General features: G+C 46.3%; 2 protein-coding genes across 4 annotated transcripts in view; both read left to right on the top strand.

The window, feature by feature from the left end:
• BRWD1 (bromodomain and WD repeat domain containing 1) overlaps nucleotides 1-3,242 on the top strand; it is a 120,134-nt gene extending 116,892 nt beyond the window's left edge. For both annotated transcript variants that reach the window (XM_047796669.1, XM_047796677.1), the window contains one exon: nucleotides 1,232-3,242. In XM_047796669.1, the coding sequence (XP_047652625.1) occupies nucleotides 1,232-1,623 (392 nt within the window). In that variant the 3' untranslated portion in view covers nucleotides 1,624-3,242. The remainder of the gene's footprint in view (nucleotides 1-1,231) is intronic.
• Nucleotides 3,243-4,916: 1,674 nt separating this feature from the next.
• PSMG1 (proteasome assembly chaperone 1) lies at nucleotides 4,917-18,162 on the top strand. Of its 2 annotated transcripts, XM_047796688.1 has the most exons (7): nucleotides 4,917-5,112; nucleotides 6,317-6,423; nucleotides 7,292-7,443; nucleotides 9,615-9,677; nucleotides 12,783-12,981; nucleotides 14,320-14,456; nucleotides 17,943-18,162. In XM_047796688.1, exons 1-7 carry the CDS (start codon nucleotides 4,979-4,981, stop codon nucleotides 18,015-18,017), a joined length of 867 nt encoding a protein of 288 aa, XP_047652644.1. In that variant the 5' UTR covers nucleotides 4,917-4,978; the 3' UTR covers nucleotides 18,018-18,162. The 2 variants fall into 2 exon arrangements, with proteins under 2 accessions (XP_047652644.1, XP_047652653.1); XM_047796697.1 differs by lacking the exon at nucleotides 9,615-9,677 and having other exon boundaries at nucleotides 4,936-5,112.
• The last annotated feature ends 4,870 nt before the right edge of the window (nucleotides 18,163-23,032 follow it).

The following is a 23,032-nucleotide window of genomic DNA, read 5'->3' as shown; positions in this document are numbered from 1 at the left end:
TCAGAGTCGCCTCTGTCCACAAGGACTTTGCCCTGCACAGTGCTTTTTGTCCTGCTTTTTGGCTGGCGGATCCAGTCACAGTTTCTGGCAGATACAATTACACTTCCTCAAAGCTTTCCTTGCCCCTTAGACTAGGTTCCGTTTCTAAAACGGGTTCTCACCGAACCCTGCGCTCAGCTTCTTACAGCAACTAGACATGCGTAGCATTCGTTTGTTTTAGAATCTTTAGCCTGATCCTCTGTATGCCCAGCATATACCTAGCTCAGAAAGTATTTGCATAATGAAACTAGGATTTAATAATTTCAATTATATAAAATGCTGAAATAATGTGAAAAAAATGAATCTAGGATGAAAACATTTCAGTTATATAAAACTAAGTGTACAATTCCTTTTTATCTCCTACTTGCCCAAGTCATTTTTTTTTTTTTTTTGACTAAAGGAAATATTGATGTTGAGACTAAAACCTTGAGGATCTTGAAGCAGGGCTGATGCTGTATCATCATAGTCATTTCCTTCTTTAGTTCTAGGGAAATTATTTCAGAAATCCTATTGGGACTTACTGTCCCGGCTCAGTGGTAATGAACTCGACTGTTATCCATGAGGAGGAGGGTTCAAACCCTGGCCTTGCTTAGTGGGTCAGGGGATACAGCGTTGCTGTGAGCTGTGGTATAGGTCACAGACACAGCTTGGATCCTGCATTGCTGTGGCTGTGGTGTAGGCCGGCAGCTGCAGCCTGGGAACTTCCATATGCCGCAGGTGTGGCCCTAAAAAGACAAAAGAAAAAAAAGAAAGAAAAAGAAATCCTATTGAATGTACTTCAGCATAGAGTATTAGAAATGATACCAAAATTTAAAAGCCACATTGTAAAAATTCAGATCTTTCTAAAAACGTGCTTTTACGTTAGTGGCTTTGTGACAGTGAAGGTAATTAACCCCATTCCTACAAGTCTTTTAAGTGACAGTTATCCTCACAGATTGTAGGACATGCCAGGTGCAAGGGACTGTAGCTTCTCCCTGAGACTGACTGTTGTAGATAAGGAAACGGAAGGTTGTGGGTATATCAATGTTAAAAATGTGTAGTTCCGTTGCTGATGATCACTTGCGTTTTTTAATTTAGCAATGTGAGTAGTTTAAAAATTTATTGTTTAGGAATGTGTTGTTGAGGAATGTAAGTAGTAAAATCTTGTGTTACAAGATTTTTGCATTTACATGAACTTTCACTCATTTTTCAGAATCTGTTCCTAGAGACAGAGAACCCAATACAAAAATGAGAACATGTATGCATAATCAGAAGGATGCAGTGCAAATGCCTAGTGAAACTCTGAAAGCAAAAGTGGTACCCGAGAAAGTTCCCCGCAGATGTGCTACTGTTGCTGCAAATAAAATAAAGATAATGAGTAATCTAAAGGAAACGATTTCAGGACCAGAAAATGTCTGGATTAGGAAGAGTAGCAGAAAACTGCCCCATCGAAATGCTTCTGCTGCGGCTAAGAAAAAATTACTGAATGTTTATAAAGAGGATGATACAACCATAAATTCTGAAAGTGAGAAGGAGCTAGAAGATATTAATAGAAAAATGCCTTTTTTAAGGCGGTTCAGATCCTGGAAAGAAAAAGCACAGTAGTGACTATGAAAATGTAGACGTGGAATTGACAATCAGGGGCCACGGGAACCCGGCAGTTGTGCTCTGCTCCTAGCTCTAACGCTAACCCCTTGCTGGCACCTTCTGAGGGATTTTCTAAAAGCCATAATCCAGTGGGTCTGAGCGGGAGACAGCTTCCTGCTAGTCAGCCCTTGTACAGACACACCCTACAGAAAATGCTGAGGAGGAAATAGATTGTGGAGCTGTAGTTGGAGAGGCGGAAAGAAAAGACAAATGGCCTGTTGTGAGATAATTGCTGTTCAGAAAGGAAGGGCCTTGAAGAAAACTCTTCATTCCTTAGAGGAAAGACATAATGGGAAGTGTGCAGGGTCAGTAGCAAAAACTTCAGGACTGAAAATATTTCAAAATCTCGGCCCGATGCTAATTTTTAGGGTTCCGCATTAGAGTATAAAAATTCAGACCACCACAGCTATCTATGGCTGTCATTACTGAAGGGGGGGGGGGGGAGAATGAGGCACACGTCAAAAGGAAGTGCCACTGAGCCTGTTTGACTTCTGAGTGAAGCAAATACTTTAACAAGACGCAGTCCCCATAACCTGCCACCCCAAAGTCAAAAACTAGAAGGCCCAGGGGATTCCAGGCCGGGGATACGGATGAATGAGGTCTGACGTAGTGTGTCGGTGATAGACAATTAGAGGAAATCCATTACTGTCTTATTTTGTTGATAATATTGGAATTCAGACTGAATGATGACCACCTGACTGGCTAATTCAGGGAATATATATTTTTCTATGAAAGCTATGAATGTGACTTTCACAACCTTTTCTCATTTCTACCTTCACGTAGCAGCATTTACAGAGATGCCAAAATGTGCCTCATTATGAGGCAGGTATACATTTTCATCAGTCAGAAAATACAAAGTCTAGATTAAGATCAAAACAGTCGTATTTTTAGATGATACAGTCACACCCTCTTAAGTTTCTCAACAGCACCTTAAAAGAGCTTTATGAATACTTTTGAGCAAATTAATCACAGTCTCATCACAACAATGGCAGCGTGTCTGGACTCTCTCACTGTGGCCTTCACGAGCATTAGGAAATCTGGTCTTGTTACTATAAAGAACTTCTTCGCAACGAGGTTTAATTTGTTGTTAATAGGTATTTGTTGAAATTAAAGTCACCACACTTAAGTGAACGCACTGTCAAATATTTTTAATTCAGTAACATGCTATTGGAAAAAATGATTGTTAGAAACAAGTTGTTTTCCCATTTAAAAATATCTGTGAATATTAATATATGATTTGCATGTGTAAATCTGAAAAATTAAAATATAGAAACTTAAGGTTTCTATTCCTTTTTCATTAAAAGACTAATGTAATGCATATTTTTTGGTTATACAGATCAAACAAGTGTCTTGATTACTTGAGAAATTTGTTTGTGGTTGCATGTCTGCTTAAAAAAAGGCTTTTTGTTGTCATTTTCTTTTTCTTAGCCTAAGCCAGAATATTTCTAACCTGCGGAGTCTGTGTTCTTTGCTCTGTTTATAGTATATTTTCATCTGAAATACAGATACCAGTAACTTGTTACTAGTACAGGTGAGAAAGGGAAGAATTCCTAATAAACTGCTAATATTCTTAGGTGCATGGGGTTTGATTTTTGATCTTTAATGAAATGTTTAAACCTATTTCCAGTCCCATATCTACACTTAATTTCATAGAAGTTCCTTACTGGGTATGTTATGTCCTCAACAAATGCCATAAAATGAAAATGTTAAAATCTCAGTTAAGACTATTTTATGCAAAATTTTTTGACAGTTTCAGTGACATGAAGAATTCATTTCAAAATTATAACTCTACTTTCACAGTGGTTGGGTATTTAATTTGAACATAGACTTGCCCTATTTAAAGTGCTTGGCCTAAATTGACTGTAACTGCATGAAATAAGCATTTGTTTAAAATTTAACATCCTTGCAAAACTCTCTGAAATGTATGCAGAATTTTAATCATGGTTAAATGTGCTGTCATTATTCTATTTATCATTTTTGTCAGCTTTCCAGAAATGACTACTTCGTAATGTAACGAAATCCAGTTGAGGCTAAAAAGGAAGTTATTTTATTCCACAAAAGGACTAAGACAAAGGGATACCCAAACTTTTGTTCTGCAATTCATTCTATAAAGTCAAATAACCCAGGAGTGTTAATGCAGTTTTAAAATATTGCACAGGTAATCTTGCATATTCTAGCTCACTGACTATACCCAAAGTTTCCTATTCCTACTAGATAGCAGTTTGGTCTTACTATTTATACTTAGGTGTTCAAATCTTGCCTCACAACTGAAAATACTGTTTTGCAGTAAGGTGTAAATCGCTAACCACTGGCTTTATGTAAATGCTTTTGTTGATCATTGTTTCTCCACATCTTAAAAAAAGATGTTTCTAGCAACATACTTCTGATATTTTTTCATCTCGAGGCTGCCCTCACCCCAAATTAGTACTTAACTTTGTGACTCTTTACTGGCAAGTTTCCAGAATGTAAGCAATGCCCTCTAGTTTCAGCACTAGGTAAATGTTTTTTTTTTTTTTTTCGTTGCCATGTTGTATTTTTTCATTTTCATTTAAACTGTGGTACAGTGTCCCTTTTTTTCTCCTTGGACTAGTGCTCCGTGAACTGTTTTCCAGCAAAATTGAAAGAAGAGAACCAGTTCAAAAATAATTTACATATCTTGCTTATTAATGAAAGGCTATTTAAAGCGAAAACAAATTTTGTATGAAATAGCCAAGTTTTAGAAATGAAGCAACTATTTTTGCATTCTCATGAAATCTTTTAGATTAGCTCGGCAATCATCAGCTTTTGAAATGTGAATTCCTACTGCCAGAGTAAAGGCTCATTTTTACAACACTACGAAGCACTGTATTTCTTCCTGCCCTTCCACCCATCCTCTGTCCGCTGTCCCAAGGAGGCGCCAGGCCAGGGGCCGGCACCTACCTGGGGACAGTCAAGGTTTGAAGCCGGGCGCTTAATAAACCAAAGCGCATCCCGTCACTCCTAAGCGAGAAGAAACCGCAGCGCTGCGCAAGGAAAGGCGGTCCGGCTGGCCCCGTCCCCGGGGCGTTGCCGACTAGGGCGGGGGCGGCCGAGCCCCTCCTCTTCCGCGTGGGTTACCTGCAGGGACGGCGGCCCCGCCCCCCGGCTCGCCTGGCCTTTCTAGCCCGCAGTCGTCCGGTCTCTTGGTGGCTCCAGTTTCCGAGGGCGCGAGCCCCAGGTGGGCCAGGGGGCGGGCCCGCAGCCAGGGGCGGGGCGTGGGCCTGGCCCGCGCAGCGCGCATGCGCGGGGCGCATGCGCTCCCTTGTGGCGCCGCAAGCGGGCCGGGAGGGAGATCATGGCGGCCACGTTCTTCGGCGAGGTGGTGAAGGCGCCTTGCAGAGCCGGGACGGAGGATGAGGAGGAGGAAGAAGAGGGGAGGAGGGAGACGCCCGAGGACAGGGAGGTCCGGCGACAGCTGGCACGAAAGAGGTGAGGTGCTGGGCGCGCCGTCGCAGACGCGGTCCGGGAGGGCGCAGGAGCCGGGGCGGGCGCGCAGGCCGCAGGTTGCGGCGGGTCCCGGCGGGTCCGGCAACGCCAGCTCCGGGTGGGCCTGCTGCGGGCTCTCGGCGTTCTTTAAAGGCCTCCTTTAGCAGTGATGCAGCGCGTTTCCTGCGGGCTTTAGGTTTTCCAGGGTTGCAGGGCAGTCTTCGTGCCCCAAGTTTGTCGTGTGTTTAGTCCACGGACCTAAGACAACTCTTATTAAAAAATTTATCATCTGCTCCACACCAGTTAGGTAGCAGTATGTGTCAGTACCAGATGGCTGTGTCTTTTTAAAGAAAGTATTATTTCCAAATACACATTCATTGGAGAAAATAGTAAAACGATATTTTACGCCCATCCAGTCACATAAGTTCGTGCCACAGTTACTGTCTCACTAGCCCCAGGTGAGTCCCAGTCACCATGGCCTTTCACCTCTGCATTTTACAGAATGCTTCTCCAACGAGCTAGACATCTTACAGATGCTGTCATCATCCGTAATACTTAACAATATTTTTGATTACTATTTAGTAGCCAGTCCCTGATCAGGTTTATCCAGTTGTCTTAGATGTGACATTTTACAGTGTTTCTGTAAGTCAGAACCCTGACGCAGCCCACACCTTACATTTGGACGTGTTGTCTCTTGAATTTCCTTTCATGTTAGAGCACCTGCCTTCCTTTTTCACGGTTACTGAGAGGCTGGTTGTCCTCTAGGATGTCTCACGCTCTAGGTTTGTCTCATTGCTTCTTCTTGATGTCCTTTGTGCAGATGGGTGTATACCCGCTTTGCCTGTTAAGGAAAGTTCTTTCTAGAGGCTTGGTCAATGCTTTGCTGGCGCGAATGCCTCAGAAGTGGTTTTTGCGGTGTCTTACTTCACGCTGTACCCAGTTGTCCCACTTTTAGGGATGCTGAGATGGGTTGATCAGCGGGTCACCTGGACAGCCTGATCTCATACAGTTAGTTGTCTGTGAATGGTTTTACCTATTAATTATTGTTGCACGAATCCACTGTTTACTTAGGATTGTAATTATTTTCTTTATAAAGTTAAAGTTTGCATTTTTCTTAACACAAAATCATATTTGTTCCCTTTATGTCACACTCTGGTATTGAGTATATTTAAATGGCTTTAGTTGTCTCTCTTGTTCCTTGTGTTAGGGAGGTTCGGCTCCTTCGAAGACAGACAAAAACATCTTTGGACGTCTCTCTGCTAGAAAAATATCCTTGCTCCAAGTTCATAATCGCTATAGGAAATAATGCAGTAGGTAAGTGGAGATGCTACACTGTTTTGTTGAAAGAGCAAAGTCTGACATTATGTCTCTCCAGCATAAAAAGTTTCAAATGTCTGTTACTTTTCTCAAAAAAGTCATAGCAGAGTAAACTTGTATCTGAGTGAAATCTATCCTTGCTCCTGTGACACTTTTTGATGAACTTGGGAAATAAGATTTAAAGGAAATATCCTTGGCTTCGGGAACTTCCAAACTCAAAAAGAGTTTCTAGTGTCCAGGTTTTCTTAGGCTTCTGGGCCAGTTTTGGCCAGACTGGGGTGGGGGGGTGGGGGGGCGGCATGTGCATGTGGCCCCCAGTTGCAGGGCTCCCTCGAGTGTTTTAAATGAACACACTCCTTTGAAAACATAACAAGAACTCTAAAAATAACAAAAATAATCGTGAGTTTTTTTTAGTACTTCATCTCTGGGATCTTCTCGTATATGAATCCGTTTGATAGGTAAAGTCAGAAGGGTGAAGAGTTGAGTTAGAACAGCGCACACCCGCACCTGGGTGATTTAGGGCATTTATGGGCCTGGAGGAGAGATTCTTTGCGCCGGGAGGTACTGCTAGAGCCAGTAGAACAGTACCTGGACTGTTGATGTCACGTTCTCCTGGCCTGACGTCTTCGGGTATAGAGTGCGAGAGTGTGGAAGGCCTGTCGCTACGCCTGTCCTCGTGATCTCAGCGTGTGACCTTTAACTTCTTGAGGCCTCTCCTTTTTCTGGAAAATGTTGGTGTAAGGTTGATGGTCTCAAATGGCTTTTTTAACTCCAAGGGTCAAGAGTAACTGGAATTTATTTTTTATTGAATAGAAAATGCAACTTGCAGAGCCAAACACTAACTGACTTGAACTGTTTTTCACAGCATTTTTATCATCATTTGTCATGAATTCAGGAGTCTGGGAAGAAGTTGGTTGTGCTAAGCTCTGGAATGAGTGGTGCCGGACAACAGACACTACACATCTGTCCCCAGCGGAGGCTTTTTGTGTGTTTTATCACCTAAAATCGAATCCCTCGGTACGTGGGGCCTAACTCATATGTTTGATAGTTTTTTAGGCATCATTTATGTAGTGTTCATGTGAATTGCACGTTCCTTTATAACTACTTTTGAGCTAAGGAATTCTATGTGTAGGCAGTGCTAGTAACCACTTTTATCTTTAAGTATTAATGTGCAATATACAGTGTGTTGGAAGACCTCTCAGGAAATTTTGAGATGATTTTTTAAGAAACAAACCATTGCCCTAACCTTGCCTTCTTTCTCAAGATCATGCCAGCAAATCTAAATGTGGGAAAACGTGTGTGTGCTGTGAAAGCAGGGAATTCTGCTTCGTGGTCATATACCCAGTATTTAGCCACTGCCTGGCACATTCCAGAAACTCACTTAACATTGAGCCAGTGAATGCCTTCTGCATTCTAAGTACAGTTGTGTTGACATTGAGCTTTTATCCTAACCTGACTCATCCTGATTTTTTTTTGAGTTATAAAAGGTAATCTGTAGCTGATGGCAGTTGATTTTGTTGTGCCTCATTAGTCCTGATCCTACGTTTGGGTCCATGCAGAGAGAGCAGCGTCCTGGGCAGTTTGGGAGACAGGTCAGGCAGGTGAGGTGGCCGAGCAGGTGGTGTCTGTCCCCCGCCTCCGCTCTGCCGGTCTGACAGAGCTCCACTGCACAGCTGCTGAACACCCGAGCGAGGCCAGGGCGCAGGGGTTCAGCAGTGGAAGAAGTCTCATTCCTTAGGATTAGAGTCTTGCCTGTTTCGTATAAGTACCTACCTGCCACCGTGTGTGCCACGGGAGCACTTTGATGTTGCTTCTTTTTTTCTTTTTCTTTCTTTTTTTTTTTTTTTTTTGCTTTTTAGGGCTGCACCTATGGCATATGCACGTTCCCAGACTAGCGGTTGAAATCGGAGCTGCAGCTGCCAGCCTCCGCCACAGCCACAGCCACGCAGGATCCAAGCTGCATCTGCATCTGTGACCTACACCGCAGCCTGCGGAAACACCTGATCCTTAATCCACTGAATGAGGCCAGGGATCAAGCCTGGGTCCTCATGGGCACTAGTTGTGTGTTTTTTGTTTTGTTTTGTTTTGGGTTTTTTGGTCTTTTTGCTATTTCTTTGGGCCGCTCCCGCAGCATATGGAGGTTCCCAGGCTAGGGGTCGAATCGGAGCTGTAGCTTCCGGCCTACACCAGAGCCACAGCAACGCGGGATCCGAGCCGCGTCTGCAACCTACACCACAGCTCACGGCAACGCCAGATCCTTAACCCACTGAGCAAGGGCAGGGACCGAACCCGCAACCTCATGGTTCCTAGTCGGATTCGTTAACCACTGCGCCACGATGGGAACTCCTGATGTTGCTCTTTCAAAAGGTAGGGACCAACTCTTAGCTCTGAAAACTGTAAAATTAGATTTCGTAATACTTCATTTGTTTCTGTAACGTGTAATGCAAAGCCGTTGAAGTTTTCGTAAGGATTTTTGTGAGCATGCAGTATTTATGGGAAATGCGTAGTAAGGAAAGTAAGCCCGTCCTTCCTCTGACCCTTAGTGGAAGGTTGTCACTCTGCAGTAGATGATGGAGGTCAGGGAGGAGGAGGTCCTCTTACTGCGTTTATGTTCCCCATCGGTTGGTTGGGTATCTGAGTTTTTCAGACCCTCTGTGCGGAGGTCATCAGGGACCCTTCTGTGGCAGAGCAGCAGTGCAAGGTTTTCCACCTTGAGCATATGGTCTGGGGCTTGGTTTCTAACACAGAACCACGTTCAGAGGCCCCAGCACTGTGGTAGGCGACACCTGGGCCGCGATGCAGACAGGCTGCTGTCATGTGCTCGGACAGAACCTAACCGTTTTGTAATGCTTTTAGGGTTTGATCTTCACAGTGTGCGACCCCCAAAACGGCAGCAGGACTGGTGTCACCCCCTGTTTCGTGAGGAACGTTCTGGGAGTATTTACTGTAGTGTCTTCAGAGCCTCCCGAGCCAGCCCTCGTGGTGGTTCTGTCCGCGCATTTGGTTGGCTGTTCATTGCCCGTAGTGGCTTCATTCTTAAATTTTCACGAAAAATAACCAATAGCAAATCAAGCAAAACAAGTGTTATCTGAGGGGTTATATTAGGATTCACAGGGTTTATATGAGGACAGTGTGGGGTGTGTATGACATTCATTTGATCTGATGGAAAACTCGGGTGTAATTTTCAGGTTTTGCTCTGTCAGTGCAGTTGCTACGTGGCTGAAGACCAGCAGTTTCAGTGGCTGGAAAAGGTAAGGGGGACGAAGGCCGCTGGCTATTTAGACTCCGGGGCCGCTGCTTTGTGGGGGTGCAGCGTCGTTACAGTTAGACCTGCGCGGTCAGAGGTTGAAGTGAAGGCAGTATTTGCTTTTCCTCTTGGAAGTATGCTAGGAACTTGTTAGAGAACGTAAAGAATAAAAACTCCTTTGGCAAATGTAATCAGCAGCGAGCTGAAGCTTGCGGGTCATAGAAACATGAAACTGTCGGGGTCTTCCCATCACCTTATTATTTGGTGTGAAAGCAGAACCAGTTACCCACGTGACACACAACAGGGTCACAGCCAAGGGTGAAACCCGCGGTGGGAACGTGCAGGGGTGGGAGGCGGGGAACGGGCGTCTGCTGGCTTCCCGGGCTTGGCACTCAGCTGCCACTCACTCCAGACTCCCAGAGGCTGCCTCTGTTTTTCTTAGCATGCACATGAGTTGAGTGCAGCTGCATTTTGTGGGGAAATTATTTTTCGGGGAGGAATTTAACTCAGGAATTTAATTTTAGAGATTAATTATTAATTTTGGCAATTGCACATTATCTTTAACTGAAATAAATCTTTTGTGTACATCTCATCAACATTTCAGCTTAAATCTTAGGTATATTTTTATATAGGAATTATTCATTAGAAATAAGAAATTTGGTATATACCTGTTTTAAATTGGTGTACTTAGGAACATGTATTAAAAGTTATCAAATGCATTTTATTAAATGTGGAATTATCTAATAAGATCTGTGAATCTCCTGAGAGTTGTGTATGTGATTTTATGTTATGTACCTATGTGTATTTTCTTAGGGAGAAGATACATAGCTTTCTCGGAAGGGTAGGAAACTGCTGTATTAATTTATGTAGGATGTTGTATTAGCTTTGTACTGTGGAATAGTTTTTCTGATTTGAAAAAATGTAAACTCATTCATTTCCAGAACAAAACTTTTTTTTTGGCCATGCCTACAGCATGTTCAGGTTCCTGGGCCAGGGATGGAACCTGGTCCATGGCAGTGACAATGCCGAATCCTTAACCAGGGAACTCCCAAAACAGATTTTTTTTTTTAATTTTCTTTAAAGCCCACAACTGAGGCATTTGGAAGTTCCCAGGCTAGGGGTTGAATAGGAGGTGCAGCTGCAGCCTATGTCATAGCCAGAGCAACACAGGATCCAAGCCTCATCTGTGACCTATACCCCATTTTGCAGCAATGCCGGCAAGTGAGGCCAGGGATTGAACCCACACCCACATGAATACTGTGTGGGATTCTTTTTTTTTTTTGTTGTTGCTGTTAATGTTGCTATTTCTTGGGCCGCTCCCTCGGCATATGGAGGTTCCCAGGCTAGAGGTCCAATTGGAGCTGCAGCCGCCGGCCTACACCAGGGCCACAGCAACGTGGAATCCAAGCTAGGTCTGCAACCTACACCACAGCTCACGGCAACGCTGGATCCTTAACCCACTGAGCAAGGCCAGGGGCCGAACCCGCAACCTCATGGTTCCTAGTCGGATTCGTTAATCACTGCGCCACGACGGGAACTTTTTTGTTGTTGTTGTTGTTGTTGTTGTTGTTGTTATTGTTGCTATTTCTTGGGCCCTGTGTGGGATTCTTAACCCGCTAAGCCACTGTGGGAACTGCCAACATTTTTTAATCAATATTTTTTTCCCCTGGGGACACTATTTGGATCCCTCTGCTATTTGTTTCATGTCAGCCACATAATCCTGATAATCACACACAGTCTATAACGGTTGTCAAATATCGTGGCTTCAGATTATAAGTATTTTAGGGAAGATGATAAATCAGGCCTTGTGAGGAATGCCTCTTAAACGGGATGTACCTGCTGACCTATATGTATGGTGTTAAGTTCTGTGTTATTTACAAAGTTGCAGTATAATGAAATTAGTGACTGTAAATCATTAATGGCACATAATATAAAATATTCAGTCCTCTTGTTAGAAATAGCTGTTCTCGGGAGTTCCCGTCATGGCTCAGTGGTTAACGAATCCAACCAGGAACTGTGAGGTTGCAGGTTCGATCCCTGGCCTTGCTCAGTGGGTTAAGGATCTGGCGTCGCCGTGAGCTGTGGTGTAGGTCAAAGATGTGGCTCGGATCCTGAGTGGCTGTGGCTGTGGCGCAGGCCAGCGGCTACCGCTCCCATTCGACCCCTAACCTGGGAACCTCCATGTGCCGCGAGTGTGGCCCTAAAAAGACACACCAAAAATAAAAATAGTAATAAAAAAAAGAAATGACTGTTTTCTTTCCTAAATAAAATATTTTCATACGAGGTGAAGTGACCCAAAATCTTCTTTTCCGTAAAATCTGTAAGAGTCCTTGGAAATCCGTGAAATACCAGCTTAGGTCGAGATTGAGGTCTTGAGCAATTGAAACTTGCTTACCATTGAAATGAACTTGGAAGTGAATTTAGAAGTTATTCGCACTGATATAATAAATAATAACACTGTGATGCAAGCAGTTTGCGGGTGATGTTCTTGGAAACTCCTCATCACAGTGTTCTGAACCCGTCACCGCATGCGCGGAGGAAGGATCACTTCCTGTCGCTGGTACAACCCTAGGCCTGGCGGCCTCTGGCTTAGAAGCGATCTCGATCCGGTCGCTCTCTCTGTTGTAGAATGGGCGTCTCGTGCATTCAGTTGACACTGTTCTCAACGCTGCTTTCGAGCCGTGCTCTGAGAAACAAAACCAAAACAAAACCAAAAGAACCGTTTGCCGGCATCCTTGGTGTGGGAGCGGGCGAGAACTAACAGGGGCTCATAGTGGATGGCGGTCCTGGCTGTGGTTACAGCTGCTCCGCCGTCTTCCTTCCTGACTTTGTTGACTCCAGATGGCGCCTCCCTCGGGCCCGTCTGCTGTCCTCACAGCGCAGGTGAGGAGAGTGACCTGGAGAAGGTCACACAGGCAGAAAGCTGACTTAAAATTGACCCAGATAAGGGGCCAGCCAGGAATGGGGGCTTGTTTTCCGTGGACACCGTCCCCCCCCCACCCCAAGCTATAAGATGTGAACAGTGTCAGAGAAACAACTAGAGCGATGTTTCTATTCTGTACACAATTGTATAGATACAGCTTTTCATAGGATATCCATTTCTTGTTAGGTCTTCGGCTCTTGTCCAAAGAAGAACATGCAAGTAACTGTTCTCACCTGTCGACACGTTACTGACTATAAAACCTCAGGATCCACCAGCAGCCTTCACACGCCTTTCCTGAGAGCCCTAAAGACACAGAATTTCCGAGAGTCTCCGTGCTGCTCTCTGCTGGAGCAACCAAATATCGTGCATGACCTTCCTGCAGCAGGTGGTATTCCAGTTGGAAACGTTTGCCTTTTATCTCTTATTGCTGTATTTATGCTGCTACTTTGACCTGTCAAGCTCTCTCTGCGGTAGTTTCATGGTGAAGGATGCCATCATTGCTGCTGGTCCTCAGTGTCTGTCGTTGCGGGTGACCCACAGTCACACGAGAGCAGCTCGGCCTTCTTGACCCTTAGCTTCAGAGTTGCCCATTCTTTTTTGCCTTTGATAACTGGTCGTGCGAGCTCATGATAGAGGTAAGTTGTTGGTATAGGAAAAGTTGGAAAGTATGTTTTGATTGTTCAACCAGAAGTTTCAGGTAATGAAATTTGGTAGTTTCTTTAATAGTTTATTTTTTATTCCCGTTACTAGTTACACCCTAAACATCGTATCAAATGACCGTTGTCACTTTTCAGTGGTTAATATATAGTTCTCTGTTATTTGCTAATAAGTAAGGTTTTTGTTTTACTTAAGTCCGCTGGAAAGAGTGGCTAAATATTTTACGTTATGCATTATGTATTATTTACATTTACTTTAGTGTCATCAGCAAAATTTAAATTTTGTAGCTAATTAAGATGTGGGACTTCCCATTGCGGCTCAGGGGTAATGAACTTGATTAGTAGCCATGAGGACATGGGTTCCATCCCTGGCCTTGCTCAGTGGGTTAAGGTCCTGTATTGCCGTGAGCTGTGGTGTAGGTTGCAGACACGGCTCGGATCCTGTGTTACTGTGGCTGTGGTGTAGGCCGGCAGCTGAAGCTCCACTTCAACCCCTAGCCTGGAAACTTCCATATGTTGCAGGTGCAGCCCTAAAATGACAAAAAAAAAAAAAAGTTGTGTCTCAGAGTTCCCATTGTGGCTTAGTGGTAACAAACCCAACTAGTATCCATGAGGTTGCAGGTTTGATCCCTGGCCTCACTCAGTGGGTTAAGGATCTGGCATTGTTGTCAGTTATGGTGTAGGTTGAAGGTGTAGCTGGGATCTGGCGTTGCTGTGGCTGTGGTGTAGGCTGGCAGCTGTAGCTCCGATTCAACCCCTAGCCTAGGAACCTCCATATGCTACCGGTTTGGCCCTAAGGGGAAGAAAAAAAAAAATGTGTCTCAGAAGTATATTTAGCAAATGTAAAATAAACATAATATTTGTAAAAGCAAGAGATTACTTAGGAAAATAAATTAGCTTTGGAAGGAAATATGTATTTAATTGGTTCACGATGGCAGTAAATGCTTTGATTAAAAGAGACAACAGAGGCGAGTATTTTTAAAAGCACTCTTTATGATTTAGAGGTATTTACATTTAAAATCATGTAATAGGAAACTTAAGTGTTTTTTTCCTTTATATATTCACAGTTCTGAGTTATTGTCAAGTATGGAAAATCCCCGCAGTTCTATACTTGTGTTATACTGATGTGATGAAATTAGACCTCATTACAGTTGAAGCTTTTAAGCCTGTACTTTCTTCCAGAAGCTTGAAAGGTTTGGTTAAGGTAAGCTTTTATCTCATTGACTGTTTGTAATTGAATGTTTTACAATTAATTGAGTAATTGTAATGGACTTAGTAAGAAACAAATGTATGGTATCATCGGGAAAGCTAAGGAACATGTAGAGGAAGTTCCTGTCGTGGCGCAGGGGGAACGAGCTCAACTAGTATCCATGAGGACGTGGGTTCCATCCCTGGCCCCACTCATTGGGTTAAGACTCGGGTGTTGCCATGAGCTGCGGTGTAGGTGGCAGACTTGGCTCAGATCTGGTGTTGCCGTGGCTGTGGTGGAGGCTGGCAGCTGTAGCTCCGATTCGACCCCAAGCCTGGGAACCTCCATCTGCTGCAGGTGTGGCCCTAAAAAGCCAAAAGAGAAGAAACAGTAGAAACCCTTTTTTCTCCAAATAAAGGTTCCGGGTCTGGCAGTTTGAATTTGATTGTCAGCCATTCTTCTAGATGGACCTCTATAACTAGGAGGATGTTTTGTTTATGTTTTGTCAGGATAGATCCTTGCTTTAAATCCCAGATGTCTGTGTGGAAAGATGGTTTCACTGTTCAGGAAGTTTCTGTAGCTAATTCATTTGGAAGGTCTCAGTTTTGAGAAGGCGTTTTTGAGCACAGTGTGGATCCAATTATGTTTATTCCCTTAATTTTGCATGCGACTAAGATAAATGAAGGTGAGATAAACCTACTAACCCCTGCTCTCAGGTTGTATATATTTGTGGATTCTTGCCCCAGAAGAAAACGTATCAAAACTTGTACAGAAAAGGTTTTCCTATAATTTTAGGTAGTTTAGGCACTTACTCCCCCCCCACCTCCCCGCCCGGTCCGAGAGATTTGCTGAAAGCTCGTGGACTCCTGGCTTAAGACTGTCTTCCTCAGAGGGAACCTTTGAGAGGGTGATAACACTGCTCCGCACTGGAAGCCTTATTTTATTCTAGAGTGGCCGCCAGGGCCAAGGCAGCTTTTCTGGTCAGTTCTGCTGGTTAGCTGGCCGGGCAGCTCCGTGGGCGCGGAGCACGCGTTCGTCCTGCCTCCCGCACTTCAGCAGGAAGCTGGCCTGTAGAAGAGCCCAGCCGTTTGCTGCGTTAGTGAAGCTGTAGTGTACCCCAACTGTGTTCGCTGGAGTCACGGATAATCTTTCAGACAAATGAAGTTACTTTGTATTGCTGTCTCTTTCGGAGGACGTATTAACTCAGTCTTGCTCGATCTGCAGTTAACCGATAGATAGGCTCTCCCTGCTTCGCCGGGAGCAGAGCCGTGGCCGCCGCGCTCACTCTGAGCACTTTCACTGTAGCGTCTTTGCCCCAGACTCGTTCCCGCAGGCGTGTGCACTGCAGACAGTTTTGCTGCGTTAACTAATTGGCCATAATGCAGTTCTGCTGTAAAACATTCAAAACCAAAAGATAACAGGGACATTAAAAAGGACATAAACATGGAAAGTGAGCAACAAATTAAAAACACTTCATGTTGGAAGTTCCCTAGTGGTGCTGGGTTAAGGATCCGGCATTGTCACTACCGTGGCCTGGGTTCAGTCCCTGACCCGGGAACTTCTGCATGCTGGGGGTGCGGCCAAAAAAAAAAAAAATTTAATGATTAAAAAGAAAAACTTTATATTTTTACTGTATAACTATCTAAAAGACAGTTTTGCCATAAAAGATAAAATAATGAAAAGTAAAGGAACATTAAAAAGGATATAGCGAAACATGAGAAATGAATAACAAAATTAAAGATTTTAGGAGTTCCTGTTGTGGCTGGAGTTCCCATCATGGCTCAGCGGAAACGAATCCAACTAGTAACCATGAGGACGAGGGTTTGACCCCTGGCCTCGCTCTGTGGGTTAAGGGTCTGGTGTTGCCGTGAGCTGTGGTGTAGGTCGCAGACATGGCTCGGATCCCATGTCACTGGCTGTGGTGCAGGCCGGCGGCTGCAGCTCTTATTGGACCCCTAGCCTGGGAACCTCCATATGCTGCGGGTGCGGCCCGAAAATAAATAAATAAAGATTTTACTGTGAAAAACAATATATTCGAATACATTAAAATGTGTGTAGATTTATGGCAATACTGTGCAGATAACTTGTGGGTTGCGCCTAAGCCCTTGTCTTCGAAGGTGTTTGTCTATATATGTATATATACATACGTGTGTGTGTGTACACGTGTTTTTTTTTTTTTTTTTTGCTTTGTGATTTGTCTCTTTTTTGAGCGTTGCACTTTTTCTTTCTCACTGAAATTTCTCTCCTCATTTAAGAGAAGTATCAGTTTCCAAGTCCCGGGGTGCATGTTTGTGCCCTGAGCTTCGTCTTGCCTTGCGAAGCCTGTTCTGCACTGTGTGTTCCTGGTCTGTTGTCGCATGTCCCTGATGCACCTTCTGAAGTTCTCTGGGAACGTGGGCTGCACTCTGCACCTTCCAGTCACTGAAGGGTTTGCAAACTGACTTGTTGGCGTTTTCTAGTTGAGGATAAGGCACCGTCCTGCCTTGTCCCCTCGTGTTTCACATTTCCAGGGTTTTTCGTCACCGCAGTTTCTCTCCCGTCGATGTATGTGGTTAGGAGCCACTGTCTTAAGACACCAGGCCTCTCTGTCCCCCCCACCCTTGAGGGCCGAGATATCTGTGACATAGAAATGGGAGTCCTACGTCAATAGGGGAACCCAGACTTCCTCCAGTTATTTCCTTCTTCGTGGCAGAGCCGCCTGCAGCCCCTTAGCTGCGCAGTGAGAGCGCTCACGGCGAGGGGCCTGGCAGAGCTGAGCTGTCTGCGGAGAACGTGCTTGCGGGGAAAGGTCTGGCCGGGTTTGTTTGTGGTGTAGATGGTGCGCAGGAAACGGGGCCCCAGAAGCATTTGGACTTGTTCTGAGACTTGTAAATCATGTGTCGTGTAGCGTTGAAGTCAGCTTTCCGTGTTTGCTCTAAAGAGTGACCTGCGGGAGGGTGCAGTGGCTCTTGGAGGGCAGCTGTGTCCTTGGTGACCAAGCGCGGTGTCCTGGGCTTGCTGCGTTTCTCTCCGTCTGAAAGTGAGATTTGGTCCACAGAGTGACATTCTCCTCGTGCCTGCTAGTGGTTCCCAGCCTGGAGGTGGCAGGTGGCGGGGGGTCACTGGGCAGGGTGGGGACGGGGGCCGAGGCTCCATGGGGAAGGTGAATCCCAGTTATAGGGGCTCTGAGGGAGGCCGCATGCGGTGAGGGGGCAGGTGTCTGGCACATGGGAGAGGAAGTGGGTGTGGGATTGGGGTGCAGAGGGGAGTGAGCTCGTGTGGGGACCTGGGCCGAGTAGGGTATCCTGTCCAGCTGAGGGCTTTAGGCTCCCAAGGTCGTGGGGGACCGATGCAGAGCTTCGGGCGGGAGGCCAGGCTTGCATGTCCCGCCTGCTGAGCGAGGAGGTGAAAGGCAGGCCTCTGCGTTCGGGCGCCCTCTCTGCTTCTGTCCCAAGAGCAGGGATTGCTTCTAGCTGAATTCTCAACCTCACCACATTGCCAGCTTTTTTTTCTTCCTTCCAGAACATTCCCCAGAGCACAGAGATACTGAAGAAGTTGATGACAACAAATGAGATTCAGAGTAACATTTACACGTGACTCCAAAGATTGCTCTGTCAAGTGTGTGACCCATCCACCCCTTTACGGGGAGCAGCGTGCACTGTTCTATTTATAGGTTACTTTTTTTCAGGGGGGGATTTTGAGGGTGTTAAAAACAGAATAAACTTATTTTAAGTTCCTCATAGTTTGTGTTTCTTTTTTCTGGTGCTACTGTTACAGCTGAAATAACCAGATGTTTTCCTTTATCCACTGGGTGGGAGTATTTGAACATTTTAAGGCAATATAGTTAAATTGTTTTTTTAAAAAAAACTACAGATAACAGCAGGTTTTATTAATATGGCAAAATATATACTTTGGTGCAAAGATTCTGTGTGATACCTGAAAGTCAATGATCTATTGGTGATTCTTTCCTGGCCACGTCCGAGGCACGCAGAAGTTCCCCAGGCCAGGGATCAAACCCATGCCAACATCAGTGACAATACTGAGTCTTTAGCCACGAGGCCACCAGGGAGCTCCTGTGCAGCTCCGTGAGCTAATGATCTGACCGTAGCAGGTCTCCGGGCTGGTCATCTGGCCTGTGGGCCACCACTTCCCACTCGGTACAGTGGCCACAACCATTTTGGAACGTGAAGAATGCCTCCAGCCCCATCGGGTGACCTGCCTAACTCAGAACGGCCTGACACTGCTTATATGACCTCTGTGACGACCTCAGATAGCAGCCTCGTGTCAGGGTCCTGCAAACTTTTATCCTGAACCCTCACATCCACGTCAGTGTCCCATTGTCGCTGTTCCTTAGCGCCCCAGGAGAGAGAGGCAAAGGGGGAGACGAATGCCCCGTTGGTGATGGTGGGCGCCCTGCAGATTCCCTCCAGCTGAGCCTTGTGACGGCAGGGAGGGGAACCTTGTCACCATGTCAGGGCCGTTCCTCCTGGGAGGCAGCAACTTAAAAGTCAGGAATGTCAGACTTTCTCACGTAGAAAAAGGACAGGGAGTTCCCGTCGTGGCTCAGTGGAAATGAATCTGACTAGGATCCATGAGGACTCGAATTTGATCCCTGGCCTCGCTCCATGGGTTAAGGATCCGGCGTTGCTGTGAGCTGTGGTGTAGGTTGTAGATGCGGCTCGAATCCTGTGTTGCTGTGGCTGTGGCGTAGGCCGGCAACTGCAGCTCTGATTCCGCCTGGAATCCTGTGCCATGGGTGCGGCCCTAAAAACCAAAAGAAAGAAGAACTAAAGAACTAAACCCTCTCCCTTCTCCATCCCCTGGACTATTTGGAGATGCATTTAATCCCCTTTCACCTGAATTCCATCCTAAAAAGAAGCTACTGTGATTAACTGGTGGAGAAGGGGGCCAGTGCTTGTCAAACCCTCTCAGTGGACTTGCCTTTGCCTAGGCAGGTGTGTTCTTCATTTCATAGCATTCTTTCATTTGGGTTTTTTTTTGTGTGTGTCTCCCTTTTTTTTTTTTTTTTTGGTCTTTTTAGGGCCACACCCATGGCATATGGAGGTTCCCAGGCTAAGGGTCCAATCAGAGCTGTAGCCACCTGCTTACACCTCAGCCACAGCAATGTGGGATCAAAGCCGCATCTGCGACCTACACCACAGCTCACAGCAACGCCAGATCCTTAACCCATGGAGCGAGGCCAGGGATCGAACCTCCGTCCTCATGGATGCTAGTTGGGTTCGCCAACCACTGAGCCACGACGGGAACCCCCTCTGCATCTTTTATAACATGTTTTTATTGAAATATATGTGTAAATTTCAGGTGTACAGCAAAGTGATTCAGTTATACATACATATATATTTTGTACATAAATTCTTTTCAGATTGTTTCTCATTAATGGTTATTACAAGATATTGGATGTACTTGCCTGTGCCTTAGAGTAGGACCTTGTAGCTTGCTTTATAGGTAGTGCGGTGAATCTGTTAATCCCAAACTCCTGCTTTATCCCTCCCCTGGTGTCATATCATTCTTGAAACAGGCCTGGGAGAGCCTACTTCACAACATGAGTAGGGTGAGCAGGACAGTGCTGGGCCCCGGTGCAGGGTGGAGGGAGCAGATTCAATCCTGGGAACCTGCCTAGGGCTGCGGAGGGGAGGTGCCGGGCCCTCGTGGCTGGAACCACTCAGCAGACTGGGAGCCCTGCAGCCCCTGGAGACTGAGCTCAGCCTCGCAGGGAGGGAAACGATCCAGAAGAACCTGGTTCTGGGCCTCGGCAGCTCTGTCTCAGCCACAGCTGGTGCATCTGGACGTGGAGTGGCAGCCTTTGGCCAGGCCAGGTATCGTCAAACCCAAGTTCATGTGCCGGAGGCATAGTGAGGTCAAACAAAACAAAACGTCAGCGTTTGGAGAAGGGCCGAGCAAGGAGAATGGGTGGCTTGTGCTGAAAAAAAAAAAAAAAAAAACAAAAAAACGGAACTCTCTGCTGGGTTCCAGGGAAGAGGTTTTTCTTAAAATTTTTATTATAATTGCCTTACAATGTTGAGGCCAGGTGAGGGAGGGTGGTGGCCGGGTGTGGCATCCGTTCATGCGGTCCTCTGGCTGATGGTGCGCTAACAGGATGGGGTCACAGGGTTCCCATCCTGGATCCTCAGGCTCCAGCTGGTCTAAGGGCTACGTGAGCCTGGTCATCACGCAGTTAGCTTCTTCCATTTGGTGGGGGCTTTAGTATGTATAAAGCAGCTCAGGAATGGGGGCAATGTATGATGGACATGTTTGCTAAGCTAGGCGTTCAGTATGACCTACTTTGTCAACGCATGGAATTAATTTTCATCCCCAGGGTATTTGTTCAACTTTCTGGTGTTAGCACAGGAATTTTTTACTATCACAAATGATGGGTCCATGAATCAGGTGTTATTATTATTTTTTTAAGGGTTGCACTTGTGGCAAACGGAGGTTCCCAGGCTGGGGGTGAACCAGAGCTGCACCTGTCGGCCTACACCACAGCCACAGCAACACCAGATCCGAGCCGCATCTGTGACCTATTCCACAGCTCACAGCAACACCACCGGATCCTTAACCTTGGCACTGAATGAGGCCAGGGATTGAACCTGCATCCTCATGGATAGTAGTCGGGCTCATTACTGCTGAGCCACAATGGGAACTCCCAGCCTGGCTTCTGTGCTCACCCAGGAGAGGTGGGGTGTCTCTCTCTGCCCAGGATGCCTCCAACCTCGAGTGACGCTGGGCCCGGGCAGAGGCCCCGGGATGAGCTGATGCCTTGGCCACCCTGTCCTCGAGGTGCGGGCAGGACCTCGGGCGTCTCCAAGACCTCTGACTCCGGGCTCTGAGCTCCCTGCATTGGGTGGATGTCATCACTGGGTCAAGCATGAGCCTTTCATGTTTATAACCAAACAACCCGCTTTTCGGGTTGCCATGTGGCGGCCAGATTGCACAGCAGGGCCTGTGGTTACTCAGAAATCCTGCTGCATGTTCTCCAACGGCTGGAGTTCACCCCATATTAATAATGTGGCCATCTGCTCTATCTCTCTCTCTCTTTTTTTTTTTGCTATTTCTTGGGCCGCTCCCGAGGCATATGGAGGTTCCCAGGCTAGGGGTCGAATCGGAGGTGTAGCCGCCGGCCTACGCCAGAGCCACAGCAACGCGGGATCCGAGCCGCGTCTGCAACCTACACCACAGCTCACGGCAACGCCGGATCGTTAACCCACTGAGCAAGGGCAGGGACCGAACCCGCAACCTCATGGTTCCTAGTCAGATTCGTCAACCACTGCGCCACGACGGGAACTCCTGCTCCATCTCTTAACATGACAGTGTGAGACTGTCTGTATATCACGACTCTACATTGGGAAACCAATATTAAACATGGCTAATACCAAAATAGCTCCAAGCGGATTTCTTTCAAAGGAAGCCGGGCGATTTATACCCGAGTCCTCCTAGCTTCAGGGAACTTGAAAGGCATCCGAGAAGAGGATAAAAAGCCCTGTAATTAGGGCTGCAAGTTCACAGAGATGTTTGGACTTTAAAAAGAGACAGTCCTTTTTATTTTAAAAATTTGAAATTTATTTGTAACCACAAAAGCATTTCTGCTTTTGGACACATGCTCTCCTTAGATGTTGGACCCTTATCTTCTGTTTCTCTCCTGGGGAAGCTATACTTCCATCACCAAACATGCTTATTTCTCCTCCGTTCTGGAACGTTCCAACCTTCTTTCAGGGCTGCTGCTCCTTGAAGCTACTGCTCTGGTCCTCTTCCCTTCCCCGCCCTGGCCAGGAGCAATAGCCTTCAGGTGGATGAGGCAGGGTGGCCCCCTGGCTCACCAGGTCCAGCTCCTCCTAAATATCCAATGGCCGTATCTCAGGTGAGCCTGGACGTAGAATGTCAGGTGTCAGGTGAGCAGAAGGCTCCCTGGTATCCTTTGCTGGTCTCTGCAGCCTGGGCACCTGCATTTCCCCTCCCCCTCCACGCCCTCTCACCTCCAAAGGCACGTGGGATTCCTGTCCTTCATAGGATAAATGCCAATCACCTGGTCCCCATTCAGGCTCCTTCACGTCTAGATCTAACTCATCTTCCTCACCTAATCGCCTTCCTTTCTTCAAGACTCAGCTGCGTGTTGTCCCCGGCCACTCAGCTGGCAGCTGGCCATTCTGCCCCAGATGGGCACAGAGCCTGAGCTGTGACTGTCTTCCTGGAAACGGAGCCATCTGGGTAGATCTCGCTGCAAAGAAGGACCTCGGAGAGTGAGGATGATGCTCTGGGAGGATTTTGGAGAAGAGTCACGGGCGGGAGCTGCCACGTCCATGGAAGGAAACGTGCGAATAGAAAGCTCAGAACACAGAGTTCCCGTTGTGGCTCAGCTGGTTAAGAACCCAATATAATGTCTCTGAGGATGTGGGTTCGGTCCCTGGCCCTGCTCAGTGGGTTAAGGATCTGGCGTTGCTGTGGCTGTGGTATAGGCTGGCAGCTGCAGCTCCAAGTTGACCCGTCACCTGGAAACTTCCATGTGCGGCAGGTGCAGCCCTAAAAAAAGAAACAGGAAAAGAAAGCAAGCAAGCTCAGAACAGACTGGTGAGTGTGGTGATGTCTGGGCGGTCCGG

Source organism: Phacochoerus africanus, chromosome 1 (genome assembly GCF_016906955.1).
Source record: "Phacochoerus africanus isolate WHEZ1 chromosome 1, ROS_Pafr_v1, whole genome shotgun sequence".
Taxonomy (NCBI): domain Eukaryota; kingdom Metazoa; phylum Chordata; class Mammalia; order Artiodactyla; family Suidae; genus Phacochoerus; species Phacochoerus africanus.
The sequence above is the reverse complement of the archived record's forward strand: the minus strand, read 5'-3'. Positions and strand labels throughout refer to the sequence as shown.